Source organism: Neovison vison, chromosome 1 (genome assembly GCF_020171115.1).
Source record: "Neovison vison isolate M4711 chromosome 1, ASM_NN_V1, whole genome shotgun sequence".
Taxonomy (NCBI): domain Eukaryota; kingdom Metazoa; phylum Chordata; class Mammalia; order Carnivora; family Mustelidae; genus Neogale; species Neogale vison.
Window position 1 is genome coordinate 301,724,021 of NC_058091.1, and position 20,302 is coordinate 301,744,322.

The following is a 20,302-nucleotide window of genomic DNA, read 5'->3' on the forward strand; positions in this document are numbered from 1 at the left end:
TAAATAATAAAACTTATTTTATCAGTAGAACAGAAGACCAGAAAGGAGAATAAAAGATGGAAAATAAAAGCATAGAAAATGATAGAAGAAAGTAGATATTTATTCAAACATACAGTAGCCATTATCAAACTGAATATAATTTTTAATCAAAGCTATCTCATATTTAAATGTGTGTGTATGTACTGCTTAGGTGAAATATACCAAATACAAGATGATATAGAGAGTTTGATATAAAATGTTAGAAATAGTTAGCTTATTGCTTCAAAAGAAGCAACTATTGTTAGAAAAACAAAACAAATCCAAAACTTGGTGTCATAAAACAAGATCTTTATTTAGGTTACATTTCTAACAATGAGCAATTTCTGATAGGTTCATCGAAGCAATTCTTCTGGTTTCAGGGTAACTTCAGTCACTACAACTAAGCAGTATTGTACAGAATATTCTCGATTCAGAAAGAAAGGAAAAAATGGAGAACAATAACAAGTAGAAACAAATTACAAGATTAACCTTGATGATGAAATTGCCTACATGAAAATTTAAGAGAACCTACAAAAACATCTTAAGTAATAATGGGATACTTTGCCAATTTTTTGAAATACCTCAAAATACATAGATTTTTTATATTTAAAACATATGGATAAGTAATAAATCAGCTACAATTTAAAATGGCAAAAACAAATGAAATAAATTAGCCTCAAATCCTTCTGAATCATTATAGAAAAAAAAATCCAATATATAATGTTCAAGTTTATCCTATGTAAGGAACAATGTTACCAAAAATGTAAAACCATGCAAGAAATATATTTACCAAATTAATGAATCAGAGTGCTCAGATGTTCATATTAATTTATAAATTCAATATCATTTTAATGACAAACTGAATTTAGTAATCTGTTAATAAAATGCAAATGGAAAATGAATTAAAAAAGCAAGAAAGTATTGGAAAAAAAGATGAAGGAGATACATAGCTATCAGAAAGAGAAGAAAAGAGGGCATATCCTAACAGAAATCAAGACATTATAAAGATGAATGTAGTGCGTGTAAACCCAGACAGTTGGATTTTCTTTTTCTTTTTCTTATTTATTTATTTATTTATTTGGTAATGCAAGTGCATGACTTAGACATCCATTGCGAAGGCATCCACTTCAAAGAGGCATCTACTTCAAAGGGACGTTCACTTCAAAGAGATCTCGCTGGAATAAACATGTTGCCAGCCACAGGACTAGATGAAGATCCGGGTCTCTTCACCCTGCCTCCCGAGACTCTTTGTTTTAGACACCTTAATTGATTTTGATAACTGATAATTTGGGCCTTCCTCCCTCCCTCTCTCTCTCTCTCCTTGTTTTTTAAATTCCCCCTCTTATGTGTTAAATTCATGGATAGAGTGAGCCCCCCATACCATAGGACCTATCCTTGACCCCCAAACAACAGAACTTCAAGCCCCCCCACACACACACAGATTCTCTTTCTCTCTACCCTCCACCTCTCTGTGTGGACCCAAGTGTACCGTGTAATCTTCGGGACATGTAAGTAATGTCTTTTTTTTTTTTCAAAGTTGCCTGATGTTTATTGCTGAAGAGTGTCTTGCAATCATAAGAATCATAAGTTCTGGTCCAGCCACAACATTGGTTATTGGTAGACTGAGACCAGCACCAAACAATGAAGGACTCCTTAAATAAAGTACAGAAATAGAGAAAGAGGAGAACACATTGAGGGAACTGAAATAAAATGAATAGATATCTAAATCTATATATAGACATATGAAATTGATAGAAGACAAAGGTAGCATTTTTAGCCATTGTGGAAAGGGCAATCCAAAAAGTACATAGAAATGGACCAACTGTTTCTATATCTAGAGAAACTAAAATTAGAGTATCTCAAATACATGCACAAAAAAATATATTATACATATATTAAAGAACTACTTTTACAAGAAAAATTCTAAGAATTTTAGAGGAAAATGAAGTGCACTCATTTCATATAACTGGGATAGGAAAGGATTTCGTATAAAAGACACAAATAGCACATTCATAAAACATTAACAAATGTGATAATGTTAAAATTATTCCTGCACCAAACAATTTCTAAATAAAACTTAAAAACAGGTTCTAATCTCTGTCAAATGAATGAATAAAATCTTAAAAAAAAAAAAAAAAACAGGTTCTAGCCTAGGGTAAAAGAGCCATACTTACAAATGAGTAAGGATTACTATCATGAATATATTTACAAAACAAAGTAAGCATTCCAAATAGGAAACAAAAGAACGAAAGGATACAAATAATTAACAGAGGAAAAAGAACAGAAAAGTAAATAAACCTATGAACATGTGTTCAAAACTATTAAGGATGTTACACACAAACAGAAGACAATAGCGTAAATGTTACATCCATCCCATTAGTCAAAAATAAAAACAAAATCTAGGAATGTCAATTATTCAACAACTAAGTCGTCATTGACAATGTGTCATAAGAGCCCTCACACCGTTATGTTAAGATTGTACCTTACCTACATGATACGCAGTGAATCTTGACCCAGTTTCACGGATGCTGGCACAAGGCTCTGTACTCCTGGTTCAGAGAGAAATGCTTCATTTTTCATGGCACGGGAAGTAGTATGAACTTCACATTTTCCCTGATTCCTCTAACCCCAAAGTCTCAGAGAATGACATGGCACAGCCCAGGTGCATGGTATGCATGCAGTGGGTTTGCTTAACAACAGAGGAACCTTCAACTAGGGAGTTCCAATATTCTGTAAGAGGCTACAAGGAAATTAGGTTTGCCTTGGCCCTAGAGGTTGTCCTCGTATTTATATAATGGGGTGATAAATAAGCCTGCTTTTGCTCTGGAAGAAGGCAGTCCCGCCATCTTCTAACGCTGTCTTCTACGTTCTGAATGAGAGTCTGTCCTAGATACTCTGACATGAGTAATGAAGTGCTTTGTGCCTGACCCAGGAGCCACGTATCTTCTGGCAGCATCCATAAATCTGTAACAGGCTAACCTGTTAGCACCTGAGTCTGGTAAAATCTCAATCCCTCTTATACATCATCGAACTAATTCCTGCTAAAAAGTGTTGTTAAAAAACAAACAAACAAACAAAACACTTATTTATTTATTTATTATAACGTACTCATGTATGTATGCTAAGCTTAGTCCAGAGACAGATAACTCACCCATGTTGATGTCTGCAAGCATATAATATCACTAATGTCCTCATAGCAAGTCAGATCTTGGAGAACACATGTCTCTTCACATGTTCCATCCTATTTACGTAAAAATTTCTTTGTTTGGGGCCTATTTTTCAGTATTCCCTGTGACATACACTGTAAGTATAGTGGTAGAAAACACCAGTATGCAGCTAATATTCTGCTCAAAGAAACAAGAGTCCTATCAAAGCAAGGATGTCCATTCAGAGAAAGCATAGCCCAAACACTGATTGCTTTGGTTGATAGCATTTTTTTTCCTTTTATACAGATATAAATCTCTAGTGAAATTATCTGTCCTTCCTTTTTTCCTCTATTTCTTAAATATATTAATCTTAACGATTTTACAATCATTGTCAACTACCTGTAGTGTCTCGATAAGATAACAGGTTTTGGTTTCTCATCGAGGAGATTGGAGAAACAGTACTGGGACACATGGTCTTTCTTGATATGTCTAGCAATTTGTGTGCATGTGTGTGTGTGTGTGTATGTGAGATGTCACATGTAGTGTATGGATGTAGGAGTCTCACATGACAATGTGTTTCTTCAGGGATTAGTCACCATTTTCTCGGATACACAAGGAGAGAAGGCAATCATTATGGTAACCCAATCATTATGGTAACCCAATCATTATGGTAACCAAGTCAAGGTTGACTTGTAGTTTTGTTCAGAGTCAATCTCTTGCCCTGTTGCTAGGACATGGCATTCTAGGACTTTCATCTGGGGGCTTGTTCGTGTACTGGGACCGTTACCCTGGTCCCCAGCTTTGACGATTACCTGTCCAATACAAACAGAGGGGGCAGAAATCTCTTCTTTGTATTCCAGGCCTTTTCCACTTAGACTTTCAGGTTTCTGCTCAACTTTCAATTTAACTTCCAATTTAACAAATGTCTTTAGGGAAAGTCAGCCAGGTGTTTAAGGCCCCTCAATTTCCATTTGACTGTAGGCCCAGGAGACTTCAAAAAGTTTTCGTTTCTCTGTCCCCAGGCTGGAATTCCATCTTCCCATTAGTTTCTAGTACAAACAAATGGGTTGTAATCCGCAGCCCTGCGTTCATGGGCTTCCCCTCTCCGGAATCTTGCCCCATCTGGTTATCTTGCTTCAGGAGTTCCTGAATGTCCTTAAGCAGACACTTCACTGGGATGTTCAGGCTTTTCTCTTTGTTATCACTAAGAGTATTTGTCAGTCAAACACCATGTTACCTGGACCTCCATTGGAGGTCAAGTATTTTTATTTTTCAAATATTTTGACAAATAGTTGGCATATAAAATGGGCTCGGAAGAAAGGATGTTGTTCAGTAATAACCTAATTATCACAGAGATGCTGGCTCCCTGGACATTCACTGATATGCTGCAGATATGTATTCCTTAAAATTGAATGGAAACGGGTTCAGAACTCCATCCTATATACTGAGTAAAACCAAGACCCTTTGGAAAAGTTCTGAAAGTGGTATTGGGTAACAACATTGTCACTTCGTGCCGGGTGCCACCTCAAATGATTATTTTGTGTTTCCCTGGCTTTCTTTTGCCCTGGTTTTGCGTCCCATGTCTGCTGCAGCCTTTCTCCTGCAAGTACCATGTGCTGAAAGCACACATTAGTACCAAAGATGTGGATGGACAGAGGACGGTGAAAAAACAGCCGAGCTTAGCAGAGATCGGAAAGGAATAATAGGTGAAAGAAATTGTAGCCTAAAAATAGATTTCAAACTCATTCTTCTAAATCTTTAGGGCTAACTAGTTGCAGCTAAATAAACTTAGCCTGGGGAGAGATTCAGAAAGTCACCCCCAAAGCAGAGTGACGTTGAGATTCACAAGAAGATATTTAAATACTGGTCCAAATCTGCTCATTACCTCTTATGATGTTGGAGAAATCGCGGGGAATCGGAGCTCGAAGATCTTCCCTAAGTGGAATCATTGCAAGGGTCACATAGGTTGAAAGACAGAGGCAGTTGGTATACATTGGGAGGCATTTGCTATTAGAAAGAGAAAAGCATACAGACTTTTTGAGTGGACACATGAAAACTTTGCCAATTTAAAATTTCTGGTAAGATAGAAAAACTCAACTAGTGCTGAAGACTGAATTAGTAATCAGAAAGATGGAAGAAGCAGCAACACTGCCCCAGAGAACAGTGCTTTTCCCATACTCTCAAGGGGCATGTGAGGTGGGGCCCATGTCCTTAGGCACCTCCTGCTCTTGAGTCTTGTGGCATTTTGCTACCTCTCCTGGTTTCTCTCCTTTATCAAGCTTCAGTCACTTCCCTCTCTTCACCACAGTCTGGGGAAACCGTGACTCCATCCATTCTCTGAATCATAACAGGAAAAAGTTAATGCCTTTAAGAGCAAATTGGCCAGCACCTCAGTCACCCAATACCCAGTCCCCAAGAGACCTCAATCAGAGCAGATCCACTTTTTTTAATGACAGCTGGTTATATGATATCTGGCATCTTTCTGATGACAGCCATTGCCACACTGTGGGTTCTCTCCCCATTTAGACTGTAAGATTCAGGAATACACGGACTTTTGTCTGACTTAGTTACCTGCTGTATTCCTAACTCCTACCATGATATCTGACAGAGAGGAAATTTTAAGTAAGTATCTGTTAAGAAAAATAAGAGGGAAAAGCAGCAAAGAAGAATGTTTTAGTAGAGTCTGGAAATAGGTCGCCTCTATTTGAACCTGGGTTCTCTGCGGATTATGTGTGAAACCACTGCCACGTCCTCATTCTCAGTGTGTGTCGGTTTCCTCTTTTGTAAAATGGAGATATGGAGACAATCATTACTATTTCACACTTCTGAAGAGAGATCAAAATATAAAGAATTTGAAATTACATAGGAAGTGTTACAAGTTATAAAGGGTACGTTGAAGGGAACTAAAAAAGAAATACATCGATGGAACCATAATATGAAATACCCGAATAAATTACTCTGTGTAAAGAAATATTTAAGATTGATAGAATATGTATATACATAAAATGCCAGAGAAATTCCTTAAGTTGACAGATAAGAAAATAACTTTACCAATTTCCAGACAATGAATATAAATTGTAAGGTGTATAAATGGTCCTCACGTGCTCATTTGCAGCATTACAAGCTAATACTCCGTGGGTCTTCTTTTAGTGACATTTGAACAAAAGAACTACAATAAAATAATCCTCTTCTTATTAGGATATCTCTCGTATGACAATTAGGGAAGAGTATTTTAAAATGCTGAATGCCTCAGAAAAATCTAAAAAACTGTCAAGTATAATAAAATTCCACGGATAAAATATTTGGAGCAGCCCCATGAAATAAAATATCAGCAGTCCCATGAAAATAAGATAAGAATATCTGAAAAGGTAGAGACAAAGTATAAAATGAACAATATATAATTACACATCAAACAGAAATAATGATTTAAGTATAGAGTTTAATCACATGTATGAGCAATAATGATAATATAGAAAACATGCTTCTTAAGAAATGTCTATGAGGGGCACCTGGGTGGCTCAGTGGGTTAAGCCGCTGCCTTCGGCTCAGGTCATGATCTCAGGGTCCTGGGATCGAGCCCCGCATCGGGCTCTCTGCTCAGCAGGGAGCCTGCTTCCTCCTCTCTCTCTGCCTGCCTCTCTGCCTACTTGTGATTTCTCTCTGTCAAATAAATAAATAAATAAATAAATAAAAAGAAATGTCTATGAAATGGTCTTTGGATGTTTTCAATAAGAACATACTAATTTATTGGGTTTTTTTTTTTAATATTTTATATATTTATTTGACAAAGAGAGAGATCACAAGTAGACAGAGAGGCAGGCAGAGAGAGGGGGAAGCAGGCTCCCGCTGAGCAGAGAGCCCGATGTGGCGCTTGATCCCAGGACCCTGAGATCATGACCTGAGCCGAAGGCAGAGGCTTAACCCACTGAGCCACCCTGGTGCCCTTATTTATTTATTATTTAACTTCAACCTGAGTTGAAGGCAAAGGCTTAACCCACCTGAGCCACCCAGGTGCCCTTATGTATTGTTTTTAATTTAAAAATGAAGCAAAGCACCTGAAATGCGCGCGCGCGCGCGCGCGCGCGCGCGCACACACACACACACACACACAGCTTATTTCATTGTTTGACATTTACACTGGCTTCCAGAATTCTATAGAAGACTCACACTATGTTACTATTCATCACCCTTCTTGTTCTCTCTTCTTAGAAAGAATGAGCTTTATTTTTTTTGCCCCTCTAAAAGAAATCCTGTAGTCAGCTTAGATTAACATTGGTTTTCTCCTACCACTTAATCTGTAAAGGGGCATGCGTTGACTGTGGTGGATAAGGCCCTGAGTGATCTAAGCTGTCCAGAATGTTAGGAGTTAAAACACAAAGCTCCTGCTTATGGGGGACTTGCCATCTAGTTGGGGAAATGAGGATGTGATGAAATGTAACTTGTGAACTCAGTGACACTTGAGTTCCTTTAAGGAGATCACTAAAGATTGTATTGTTCAAAAGACATAGAACATGATTTGACCTTACAGGATAGAACCTGGTCCACCAGGTAAAGTGAACCTCAGAACACTTTTCAATTAGATGAAGAATTGAGACAGCGTAGAGAGGACAGAATGCAACAACAGTTAGAAGATCTAGTCGGGGAGATGTGGCAAAGCAGAGACACAGGCATTGGATTCACTCCTGAGCACATAATAAGTATTAAGCACGGTGCTATACTCTACGCTTGAAAATATACCCTTTAGTTGCTCTAATACCAAACGGTGGTGGAGAGAAAATTTTGTATTTAACCAAAATCTATAATATTTATTTGGAAAATTAGGACCCTTACTTAATAATACTAAAGACTTTGATTTGGAAAATAACCAAGTGAAGGATTTCTAATTTTTCTTTTTGCAACATATACAGTATGTTTAATAATGACCTTATTTATCATTAACTAACATATCAATAATAATTTTAAAATAAAAAAGAAGAGTTCAAGAGATAATATTTAAGTCACAACATTTTTAAAGTACATTACTCTAAAACAACAAAAAAAAGAAAAGCAAAAAATGCTTTCTGATTAAAATGAAATTTTTCCAAAGACCACCAAATCTCTGTTTATATTTTTTCAAAGATTTGCTTATTTATTTTAAAGAGAGAGTGAGGGGGCCGAGGGGAGGGACAAAGGGAACAAGAGAATCTCAAGTAAACTCCCCACTAAGCACAGAGCTAGACGCAGGTCTTAATCTCATGACCCTAAAATCATGACCTGAGCCAAAATCAAGAGTCCAACTTAACAGACCTCAGGCATCCCCAACCACCTAATCTTAAAATTGCAACCAATGAACTTCATTTTAGCCTCAAAAACTCCATTGTTTCATTCCCACTTTTTTTTTTTTTTAAGGTTTTATTTATTTACTTGACAGACAGAGATCACAAGTAGGCATAGAGGTAAGCAGAGAGAGGAAGAAGCAGGCTCCCAGCGGAGCAGAGAGCCCAACGTGGGGCTCGATCCCGGGACCCTGGGACCATGACTTGAGCTGAAGGCAGAGGCTTTAGCCCACTGAGCCACCCAGGCGCCCCCTCATTCCCACTTCTTAACCAAACATCTGAAGCCATAATGTCACAAAGTCCGTGAGAATAAGTTTATACCAGGGTTCTGGGCACACAATAACTTTGTTCATTCATTTTATAATACAAAAGTGTAATCGAATCCCCCAATCTAAAATTATCATTAGTCTAGCAGGTAAATCTGTTCTGCTTCATGGTCTTTATGCTGCCTCTTGAGGGACTAGGTTTTATTTGATGCAAGGAGATTTGCCAGCCTAATTCCTAGGCTTAACTCTAATTGCCAAGTGCATTTGTAAATCCTAGAGGTTTTACTAGGGGAAGAGATCATTTATAACTATATGTACACTTATATCTCTGTTTGCAGGGCCCTAAATGCCTTCCAAATTTGAAAGTCCTTATCATAATTTTATTGATAATTTACTTTCAAGAACATCTACTCTTCATATTTGTCTCTCAGTTTTCTTCTTTAGATCATGCATTTTCTACTTTTGTAGATACTCACATTCTTTAAAAATGAATGAGTCAAAATACCACATTTTTAAATGAATGAGCTGCACTGAAGCTTACCATTTTAATCAAACTAAACAAAAGAATCTGTAGACTCTCATTTTCACCTTGTTGCAGCATTTGGAAGATTTTGGTTTTTTCCTTCTTTTTATCACCTTGTATTGTTTCTTTGCAATATTCATTTACACTTCTAAAAGTGACAGCAATATTATTTATAAGTTGTTTTATGATTTTTAGCAAAATACTTAAAAGGCAATGCTGGAAAATAGTGTTTTTACTTGTGGCTATTTGGGTTTGATTGAAAGGATGTCTAAGTTTACACTAAGTTTAACATGAGGACTATTTTCAATTTTGACTCTGTTAAAAAGTTAAAAGGGTGTCTTTGGGGGGAGCCTGGGTGGCTCAGTTGGCTAAGTTTCTGCCTTCATCTCAGGTCATGATCTCAGGGTCCTGGAATTGGGCCCCACATCGGGCTCCCTGCTCAGCCAGGAGCCTGCTTCTCCCTCTCCCTCTGCTTTGCTCTCTCTCTTTTTCCCTTTTCAAATGGATGAATAAAAAAAAAAAAAAAAAAAAAAAAAAAGTCCTATCTGTAAAAAGTAACAACAATGACAACAAAAAGGTGTCTTTTGGGAGCTTTTTCTTTCAGATTTCACGGTCCGTTAGTAGTGAAATGCGGTTATTTAGTCTGATACATACTGGGAACCACCAGAGATTTTGTACTTCTTTGGCATTATCAGTTTTATAGTAGTCAATACTCCCATAGTTTATTTTTGTCCTTCAAATGAGAACTCGCAGCTGGCGGTGTAATGTGCTTAATTTCTCTACAGAGTATGACCATTTAAAATTCTGTTTTTATCCACAGGGCTTCCAGAGACCATTTAGCAGTTTCTCCCATTCCTAAATAAAATAACAGACCCATAGTCTGAACTCAGAATATAGTTACTAATGACCCCTCACACAGCCTTAGTGGATGTGATGGTAGATTTGCCTTGCTCGGACTTAGCTGCGCTCTGGTGAGGCTGAGACGTGCTGTTTTGGTTCTACTAGGGATCTCCATTCCCTCCCAGTCAGATCACGGTCCTCCTTACTAACACGAGGGCTGTCACCCCCGATACAATCACACTGTCCTTCACGACAAGGTAGAGACTCAAATCAGGACTTGCGAGAAGGCAAACAGTTCACATACCATCTTGACCCCAAAATGGGGAGGCATGACTTGCAAAAGCAGTGACTTGTTTTAGAGGCCCTTTTGCTCTAGTTGGTAAAATATTCTGTTATTTTCTTCTTAGCTATTTTAATCTTTATTTTTTTAACGTCTCTATGTATTTTTTCCTAAAATAATTGATAGACTCCACCGTCTCTCACCTTTTTACACTCCTACGCATAGTGACAACAAAAGGAGAGCTAACTCCTATTCTTTGAGCAAAAACATAAACGTAGAAAAAATAAAAATATGACTAGTTCTGCCATTCCGTGCCTCTTTGTTTTGATTTCTGTTTGTGAACAGGAGGGCTGTTCTCTGCCTGCATGGCAGGAAGGAGACAATGTCTCCTACAGGAGTCCCGCACTCCACCGTCTGTCCTGAGGCAGGGGAAACATTAAACAACTTCATAAATAGGATTATGTGTTCACTTTTTAAAGCTGAGGATTTTTCCTTACAATTTCCTTCAGTGTTTATAAATATAGTGACTCCAAACATAGTATCATCTACTTTGATTTATCCATTCCCTGCTAAGAATAATAGTAGCTGTTAAAGGTATGTTATCAGTAAAGGGTAAAGGGTTTCTCTTATAGTCCGTATATATTTTTTAATAAACTACTCTTATATCTACCTCTATAAGTATATAAGTATTATATTATTGTGATACGGTCATGAATTATTCTGAATTTTGGGTAGGATTTCTATTCTAAAAACTTCTTTTTTTTTTCATCACCTTCTCCACTGTTATTAACACTTATACAAATTAATGTGTTATTCATGAGCAGATTTGCTGATATTCTTCAAGATTCATATTTTTGCTTCAGATGTACTTATGTTCTTGTTTAAGTCTTGAATACATAGTCTTGTAGATACAGACGTAATGAAAGTCAAAGAGGAATTGAGCAGTTTCAAATGTGGTTTTAGAAAGTTGATAATAGATGGTAGCTTCTTTTGGGGATAGAGGTTTTCCTGCTGTGAGAGGACGATGAGAGCTCAAAAGAAAATGGCAAAAGAAACACAATAGCTACGGCCAGGCATCTGATAAAGAATGGATATTAATAGGTTGATTACTAATCTCCTTTGAGAGCACAGTCTAAGTTTCTCTACACACTTGGTGGAGCCAGTTGAGATGGTCATAACTATTTTACCAACACACTTTTTTTTTTATGAATCTGAAAGCAGAAACCTTAGACATTGGATGGTGGTGTTTATCTGGGGTTTAAAGATTAGCAAGAGGGAGTGTGGCAGATGGTCAAAGGCACGACATTTCAGGGTGAAAACTAGGAACATAATGACATATTGGATCATACATTTGTGGCTTGGCAGAAATTCAAGTGAGACCAGGAGGATGTTTACAAACTTAAATGAACAGGCAGAGTCGGAGTCTGAAAATGGCTATTAGGGCAATTCGAGGCTAAAAGAACAGGAAGCCAGGAAGCAGGAGAGAAGGAAAGAACATTAAATAGAGAGCATGAGGAAATAATGCCGCTAAAGTGTTACAGGATATACAGGTTCATTTTCATTTTAATGTCTTAATACAGGTCAACATAATAAGGAAACCATAACAGAAGACAAGTTCCTGCTGAATGTAGTTCAAATCATTATTTATCAAGTACCTATTATGTGAGAGAAGTTTTACAGGAAAGCAAAAGAGCATTGTTTCATGCATGGGCCCTAATCACAGCTAAATTATGAATGGATCTCATGGCTGCTAGGCCAGAAAATAAATGAAAACAATATGAAGTCATGCATATTTATTTGTCTGTAAAAATGAAGTTTCCATTTCCCCAGCTTTCACTTCAGACTTTTTTTTAAACATCAAAAAAAAAAAAAAAAAAAAAGTTCAGTTCAATTAGAGATCCACATCTGGGGAATCTCAGACACTTCTGTTGTTCTGGTGGGTTTGGAAATATTATTTTAATAGTCTGTTGGCTACAGTTGAGATACAGCATATCTTCATACCTGCATTATCAAATAAAGAATCCTATGAAATGGCAGGGAGTGTATAGGTGTCTAATAATTAAAGAGTTTTGAAGAACACACAGTTTTGATACTTACTAAGATATAAGGCAATTTTGGACTTTAATATAGGATCTGTTTTGCTCCAGGGAGTATTTTAAAAGCATCCCTATTTTAACTTAAATTGTTTTACAGTTTACACAAGTAGCACCAGAGATTAGAATCTTTCAAATCTCTCAAAATAGTAAACAAAAAGGGCACCCGTGTGGCTCAGTTGGTTCATCATCTGACTCTAGTCGTGATCTCTGCGCCATGGGATCAAGCCCTACATTAGGCTCCGCCCTCAGAATCTGCTGGAGGGTCTCCCCCTCTCCTTTTTCTCCCTCCCCCTGCTTGCTCTTTCTCTAAATAAATACATAAATAAATAATCTTTAAAAATGTTAAATAAACAAAAAATAGGATACATAGTAGTAATGTCAGAAACTTTTGTCTGAATTCCAGAACTAATATGCAACTTACATTGTATTATCATATTCTTTAGCCTTCTGTCCCTGTAGAAACAGAAAGCTTGCAAGTGTACCTATCTATTCAACAGTATATTTTACTGTAAATATTTTTTGTGACTTATCAATCAGTTGTAAAATCCCTGGAGTTCTTAGAGCTCCAAAATGAATTTTATTCTTATGATCACTTGTCAAAGGACTCCAAATCTTACCTCTTTCATTATTTTTTTAGTGTCCAGGGGATGCCTGGGTGGTTCAGTGGGTTAAGCCTCTGCCTTTGGCTCAGGTCATGATCTCAGGGTTCTGGGATCAAGCCCCGCATCAGGCTCTCTGCTTAGCAGGGAGCCGGATCCCTCCCTCCATCTCTTTGCCTGCCTCTCTGCCTACTTGTGATCTCTGTCAAATAAATAAATGAAATATTTTTTAAAAATTAAAAAAAAATAAAGTATCTTCATGATTCAGAAGTTACATATGCACAGCAGTCTCTCTACCTCCTCCTGTATGTGCCCATATCCTTTTAAGAGAAAGAAATAGACTATATATTAAGATAAAAAATTCTTTGTCATCTATTTTAAAAGAGATTCAAGGCTATTTCCAAATTACATTGAAGATGTAGTTGATGGGAATACCAGGAATGTACTGATTATACTCAGAAAGACATGAATTACTAAGAGAGCTTCCCAATTTTTCTGGCCAATTTCTGAGACCATTTGGTCACCTGAGTTCATATGGGACATGTAGAATTTTCACACTTGTGCTTCAAAGACTCTTTCCATGATATATTATTCTAATTGTTTTTTCTCTTTCCAAAGTCTTCTAAAATACCTTTTGGGGTAAAGTAGCACTTTTAAGCTAGTAGACTCAAAAGTACACACATTAGTCCAGTGCAGTCTTCTCAATAAGGAGATGCATAGATATCTCATACCTTTATTGAATGATTCCAAGACTGTTTTAGTTTTTGTTGTTGTTGTTGTTTTGTTTTGTTTTACCTCCCTGTGGCCTTACTCCTGCTTTCAGAGATATATATTGCAAAATAATTGCTGTTACTCAAGATCTCTCTTATACGAAATTTTTGCCATCTAATATGCATCTTTGTTGCACATTGTTTTAGTGTAAGGTCTTTGTGCTAGCTGTTCAGTGTCTTTTTAAATCCTAACCAAATATATTTGCTTGGTTTCTAAGAGTTCTACGAGCTTCTCTCTTCATCCGAAGTATTAAGAATTAGAAGAAACAAACTTAGGTACACATTCTTAGAGAGTGTCCTTTATTTGGCATCGATAATTAGCACTTTTCATTCACAGATGTTCCATCCTACTATAGCTGCCCTTTATTCAGCTCATATTAATTTATATCCACTTGGAAGTCAATATTTTCTATAAAAGTTGGTGTATACTGTTTTTTTTCCAATTTATTTATTTTCAGAAAAACAGTATTCATTATTTTTTCACCCGACCCAGTGCTCCATGCAAGCTGTGCCCTCTATAATACCCACCACCTGGTACCCCAACCTCCCACCCCCCCGCCACTTCAAACCCCTCAGATTGTTTTTCAGAGTCCATAGTCTCTCATGGTTCACCTCCCCTTCCAATTTACCCAAAAGCACATACCCTCCCCAATGTCTATAACCCTAACCCCCTTCTCCCAACCCCCCTCCCCCCAGCAACCCACAGTTTGTTTCGTGAGATTAAGAGTCACTTATGGTTTGTCTCCCTCCCTATCCCATCTTGTTTCATGGTGTATACTGTTTTAATTGTACTTCAAGTTTAGAGATTCGTTGTTGCTCTTGACAACAAGTTTTTCAGTTTCAACAAGACAAATTTTGTTCTCTGTATTTAAATATAAAAGTAAGTAATATATATATGTATACATATTCATATATATCTTCTTACCTCTTTCATTTTAGTTCAAAGTTTCCTTGTTCAAGTTCAGTGAGCTTTCAGTCAAGTACATTTTTTGCAGTTCCGGTTAGGTACACAGTATCCCTTTTCAGGAGCTCATTATTCTGCTCAGCTAAATCTTTCTAGGTAGGAAGCTCTTTGCTTCATGAATCCTCTTTTCCTTTCAAAAGTCAAAACTTCACCTGGAAAAAAAGAAAGAAAGAAAGTATATTTTTATGTTTCTGTATCTGAGAGCTTTCTATTTAAGAACTTAAGGTGTAGTAGAAACAGTTCCTGGCTTTCTCTTCATTTCTGATTGCATTCAAATGATTATTCTGAAACAGAGTATGCTTCCAAATTAAGGATATAAGGTGAACATTAGGTGAGAGCCATAAAAGGGAGTCCATACCCACTGTTGCATGTTAGGTCATTCTACACATTATTAATTCTGTTTATTGAAATCAAGGGCCAGTACCTTACATCTCTTCTTCAGAGGCCAGCAGTGAGATTCTCAAACATGTTTGTGCCTGTGAACACTTAGTTCATACCTTTGCCTTGGACTAGAGAGTTGTACATATAGGCAAGTTTATATTACCCATGATGCAACATCCTATAGCCAAGAAATGTGCTTCCTCCAAAAGTTCAGGTTTCTGGGAGAGTGCTTGTGACTGAATGGTATATAAAACACATGATGAATTTATGCTATTTTTCTTTCCCTATTCGCAACTTGTTTCAGAATAGACAATTGATGGGGTGCCTGGGTGGCTCAGTGGGTTAAGCCTCTGCCTTCAGCTCAGGTCATGATCTCAGGGTCCTGGGATCGAGCCCCACATCGGGCTCTCTGCTCCGTGTGGAGCTGCTTCCTCCTCACTCTCTGTCTGCCTCTCTGCCTACTTGTGATCTCTCTCTCTGTCAAATAAATAAATAAAATCTTTAAAAAAAATACACAATTGATACATTATTTTTTTTCCTTTTCTACTGGGTAAGAAAATCTTTTGTAATTTCTTATTAGCTATTTATGCTCTATAACAAACCTTCAATTATATGTATAAGCATATGTATATAGTCATATGTGTATGTGTGTTTATGATTATGAATACATATATATAATTCATGTGTTTTACTACCTGTATTATATTGAATATTTGAAAAGTTTATCTTTCTATTGCATTAATTTGGCCATGTAAAATCAAGAAAGCATAGCTGTAAGTTATTGTATCATGACTATCTTAAACATCCTCATATGTAACAGAATTCCAATTTTCAGAATAAAACAATTGACGAGATAAAAGAATTCCTAAATGTCATTGTGTAATGATTCACTTACTTTTTAGTGAAAGATAATTAACTCACAGGTGTTGCGTCAGGTTAGGTTCTCCAGAAGCAAACTCTGAACTGGAATTTAGAGGGCAGGTTGTTTAACGGGAGTGTGCCCTTGGGATCAACATCTGTGGGGCAGTGAGAGGAGGAAGGTAGAGCAGAGTGAGAAATTGAATTGCTATGCAAATTTAATGCCTCACCGCTGACCCAAGAGTAAAGCTGTGGAACTAAACCTGCCATTCACTATGTCTACATTCAGTAGAAATGGCTAGACCTTTATAACCTTGGAGCAATGAGTCACTAAGGAACTGCTGCTCCGGAAGGATGCAACATAGGGCCAGGTGATACTCCACAGCTAGGTTAACTAGCTACTCCATGCCCGGAATCTGCGCAGCGCCTCGAAGTATATACCAAAAGGGTCTTTTGGTCAACAGGCTTGCTGGAATGAGGAATAACAATACTAAGATTACCATATACTATGTGCACTTGAGAACATCAGTATAATGAGTAAAAAGGCAGTATGACATTGTGGTTTTGAGCAGGGTTCTAGAATGTATTGAGGTTGTATCCTGATTATTCACCAGCTTTTTGATTTTGGGCAATTTATGCTCTGGGTTTTAGGTTATTTTTTTTAAATTATTATTTATAGTAAAAATGATTTTTCTTAAAAAATTAGAAATTTAACATCTTCTCCTTTATGATGTTTTGTGGATAGATCAAAATCTTTAATCCATAGATTGATCATGCAGGCGTTTAATGTAATATATAGTATTTTTAAAGTACATAAAAATGGAATTAACTATTTTATTCATCATTAACTTTCCATGTTGCATCTACTATAACAAGAGCGATTCAAATCACAATTAAGTCTGAAAAAGTTTGTCAATTGATCTGACCTCTGTAATTTATCATCTATACCAGTGGCCCCCCTTTTTGTACATTAACATCGCCTGAGTAGTTTGCTAATAATAGAGATGTCTGTTCCTGTTGCTTACCTTGAGTCATAAGGTTTGGGATGGGGACCGCTGTCTCTTCTCAAAGGCCAGGACCCATTGGCTTGAAGCCCTCTGTCGTCTTTTAAATCTTTTTGGTATTACGTCCATGTCCGAAATGTTGACTGCTTGTTCACGCCTCTTCTACTCTTCCCCTTCTCTTTTAGTTTGGGCTCAATTAATTTTTCCAAGTCACTATCTCAGTTTAAGACCATTTATTAGTCATGCTTTAATGATTGTCCCTTCATGTTCCTGTGTCCATTTCATAAACTAAAATTAAAAAAAAAAAATCATAGACACCCATTTTATCCATTAAAGGAAATGTGAATCTTGAATGGCGGCTTTACTAAGTACATTTTGTTTTGCTTATGTCTGTCATAGATAACACAGCCAGCATTCTGACAAGGCGGAGGCGATTTAGTCGAACTATTCAGGATGTGTATTATCTCCCCATTATGATCTCTGATGGTGGAATCCCCTCTCTCAGCAGCAGCAGTACCCTCACGGTCAGGGTTTGTGCATGCGAGAGAGACGGGCGAGTGCGGACCTGCCACGCGGAAGCGTTCCTGTCCTCGGCTGGCTTGAGTACAGGGGCCTTAATCGCTATTCTGCTGTGTGTTGTCATTCTCCTAGGTAAGTCCTCCAGCCTCCTAGCGTTGTAAGATGACGATTCGGACCGTACCCTACAGGGGCCAACAGTGCATTCGAAGAGAGAGAGAGAGTCCGTCGTTTTGACAGAACCCAAGAATTTGGACCACAAAATAGAACTGCACAGACTTCCTCTTGTTGAGCTTTCTCAATACCATAGCTGATCTAGAAATAATTTGATTCAAATGGGGTGAAAAGTCAAAATATCAGAAGAAAAGATAGACTATAAGAGAAATATTAGGGAAGGATCTATTTTAAAAATAATTCATACTAAAAATTCTAAATACCATACTAAAACGGCTCTTATAATAGATTTCAAAGAACACAACTGATATCATTCTAAAATGAATCTAGGGGCACCTGGGTGGCTCAGTGGGTTAAAGCCTCTGCCTTCAGCTGGGGTCATGATCCCAGAGTCCTGGGATGGAGCCCCTCATTGGGCTCTCTGCTCAGCAGGGAGCCTGTTTCCTCCTCTCTCTGCCTGCCTCTCTTCCTACTTGTAATCTCCGTCTGTCAACTAAATAAAATCTTTTTTCAAAATAAATAAATAAATAAATAAATAAATAAAATGAATCTAAACACCAAATAAAAAATAGATTTTTTGTAGCAATTTCTATTGGTCAAAAATATTACTTAATCATCAATGCTAGCTGAATTTTAAAGTGCTAATCTAAATAATTTTGGCCTTAGAGATGTTAAATTTCATTGTTTAATAGGATTTTTACTTGAGATTTGCATTATATTTCATTTTAATAAAAAACAGGACACTTTCTCTAATTATGGATTATCATTTTCACAGTCTAAGTTATCATGACCATATTTTGAAGCTATTACTATAAACTCTTTAAAACTGCTGTTTCAGCAAGACCACAAATCCAGATTTTTCTATAACAAGAGAAATAGATGTAAGGAATCTTTCTGTTTCATTGTTCGAAGTGGGTACATACTTACTTACCCAGTGTGTTCTCTCTATTCTTTGATGCTTTCTCTTAGCAACCTTCTCTTTTGCTTGTTTCTCAGTACTGTTCACACATGGAAGGAAAATAAAAAAAAAACAAATACAACATGCTTTGTTGAGAAAGACTTTTTCTTTTCTTTTCTTTTCTTTTTTTTTTTGCAAGTGATGTTCCTTATTTTGTTCCTGAGGTAAAGACAAATGGCCAGTATGGAAGGACTGCAGAGGAAGGTAGAATGAGGCTGAGAAGTGGGATGGTTATTTCAGCAGCGTTAAGACAGTTTGAGGCAAAAAAAAAAAAAAAAAAAATTAAAAAATTGAAAAAAAAAGCAAAACAAGCAAACAAAAACCAGTTTGGGCTTCATTGAGCATGGTAGATGTTGGGCTTCATTCTAGAGTATAAAGAAACATTTAAAGCAAGAGAAGAAGAGAGTCCATCATAAGATTTGTGTTCTGAAAAAAGATGACTATAAATGAAGTAGAGAACAAGTCTCACAATGGAGGCAGAACACATAGACAGTGAAATTAGGACAGCAGTCTCTCTCAGCATAGTTTGGACTAGCAGAGTTAGAACAGACGTGAAGAGTAGATAATATCAAGATGTCTTAGGTGAAATCAAAAGTGATCTTGGATAATATGACGCAGATGCCGGGCTGAGCATTTTTTATCAAAATTTTAACAAAATATTTACTGGCAGTCCCTGAGATTCCATTTGAAACTACAGCACTGATCATTTTATGTCAGTGAACAAATGCCTAATGTTTATGATATGGTGTCTCTTTCTTGGAACAAGTTTCCAAGGGATAAAAACAAAATACCTGAAATTTAAAAAAAAAAAAAAACAAAGATCTTGGATAAATTAGATATTGTCTGAGTTAGCACAGGATCAAAGAAAACTTTCTATCTCTTGCTGAATGTAGACCCTGTTCCCCACTGAGCTAGGGGCACCAGAGGTGCACTTTGTTGAGATAATAAACTAGGATGAGCTGTGATGAGTTCCAGCATGGTCACCGTGTCAGGAAGGATGTGATGGCAGGACAGCGTGAAGGGGACGTCAGAGAAGAAAGAGGAATTAAAGTATGATGTCATCCAAGTCAAAGGGTGAAAAAGTATATCAAAGAGGACAGAGCATTGAACAGTGTCAAAAGCTGATCTAAGGTTAAGTAAATTGTATCTCTGAAATCTATAATTTTAGAGATACAATTTAGATTGTAGATTTAGATTTATATCTAAAATATACAATTTTAGATACAATTTTAGGGGCGTCTGGGTGGCTCAGAAGGTTAAACATCTGCCTTCAGCTCATGTCATGATCCCAGGATCAAGCCCTACCCTGGGTTCCCTGATCAGCTGGGAGTTTGCTTATTCCTCTCCCTCTCCTCCACCTCCCTCCCCCACCCATACATATGATCTCTCTCTCTCTCTCTCAAATAAATAAATAATTTAAAAAAATAAAAAACAAACGTACCAATTGCACTTAGCAAAGTGGAGCATGGAGGTTCAGTGCCCCCCCGCCACTGGAAGTATTTCACTGCGGTATAGTCTTATAGTAGATGCAAGGTGAAGGAAACCAGTAAAATCCGGTTTTCTAAATTTTATTTCTTTATGTATTAATTGGTTA

General features: G+C 37.0%; 1 protein-coding gene across 4 annotated transcripts in view; it reads left to right on the forward strand.

Annotated features, from left to right (window-relative positions):
* CDH18 (cadherin 18) overlaps positions 1 to 20,302 on the forward strand; it is a 339,165-nt gene that overhangs the window by 311,599 nt on the left and 7,264 nt on the right. Inside the window, exon 10 of one of the 4 annotated variants that reach the window (XM_044233538.1) lies at positions 17,460 to 17,711. The exons of 1 other annotated variant lie outside the window; for it this stretch is intronic. In XM_044233538.1, the coding sequence (XP_044089473.1) occupies positions 17,460 to 17,711 (252 nt within the window). The remainder of the gene's footprint in view (positions 1 to 17,459; positions 17,712 to 20,302) is intronic. 2 more of the 4 variants (XM_044233550.1, XM_044233559.1) reach the window with 2 other exon arrangements.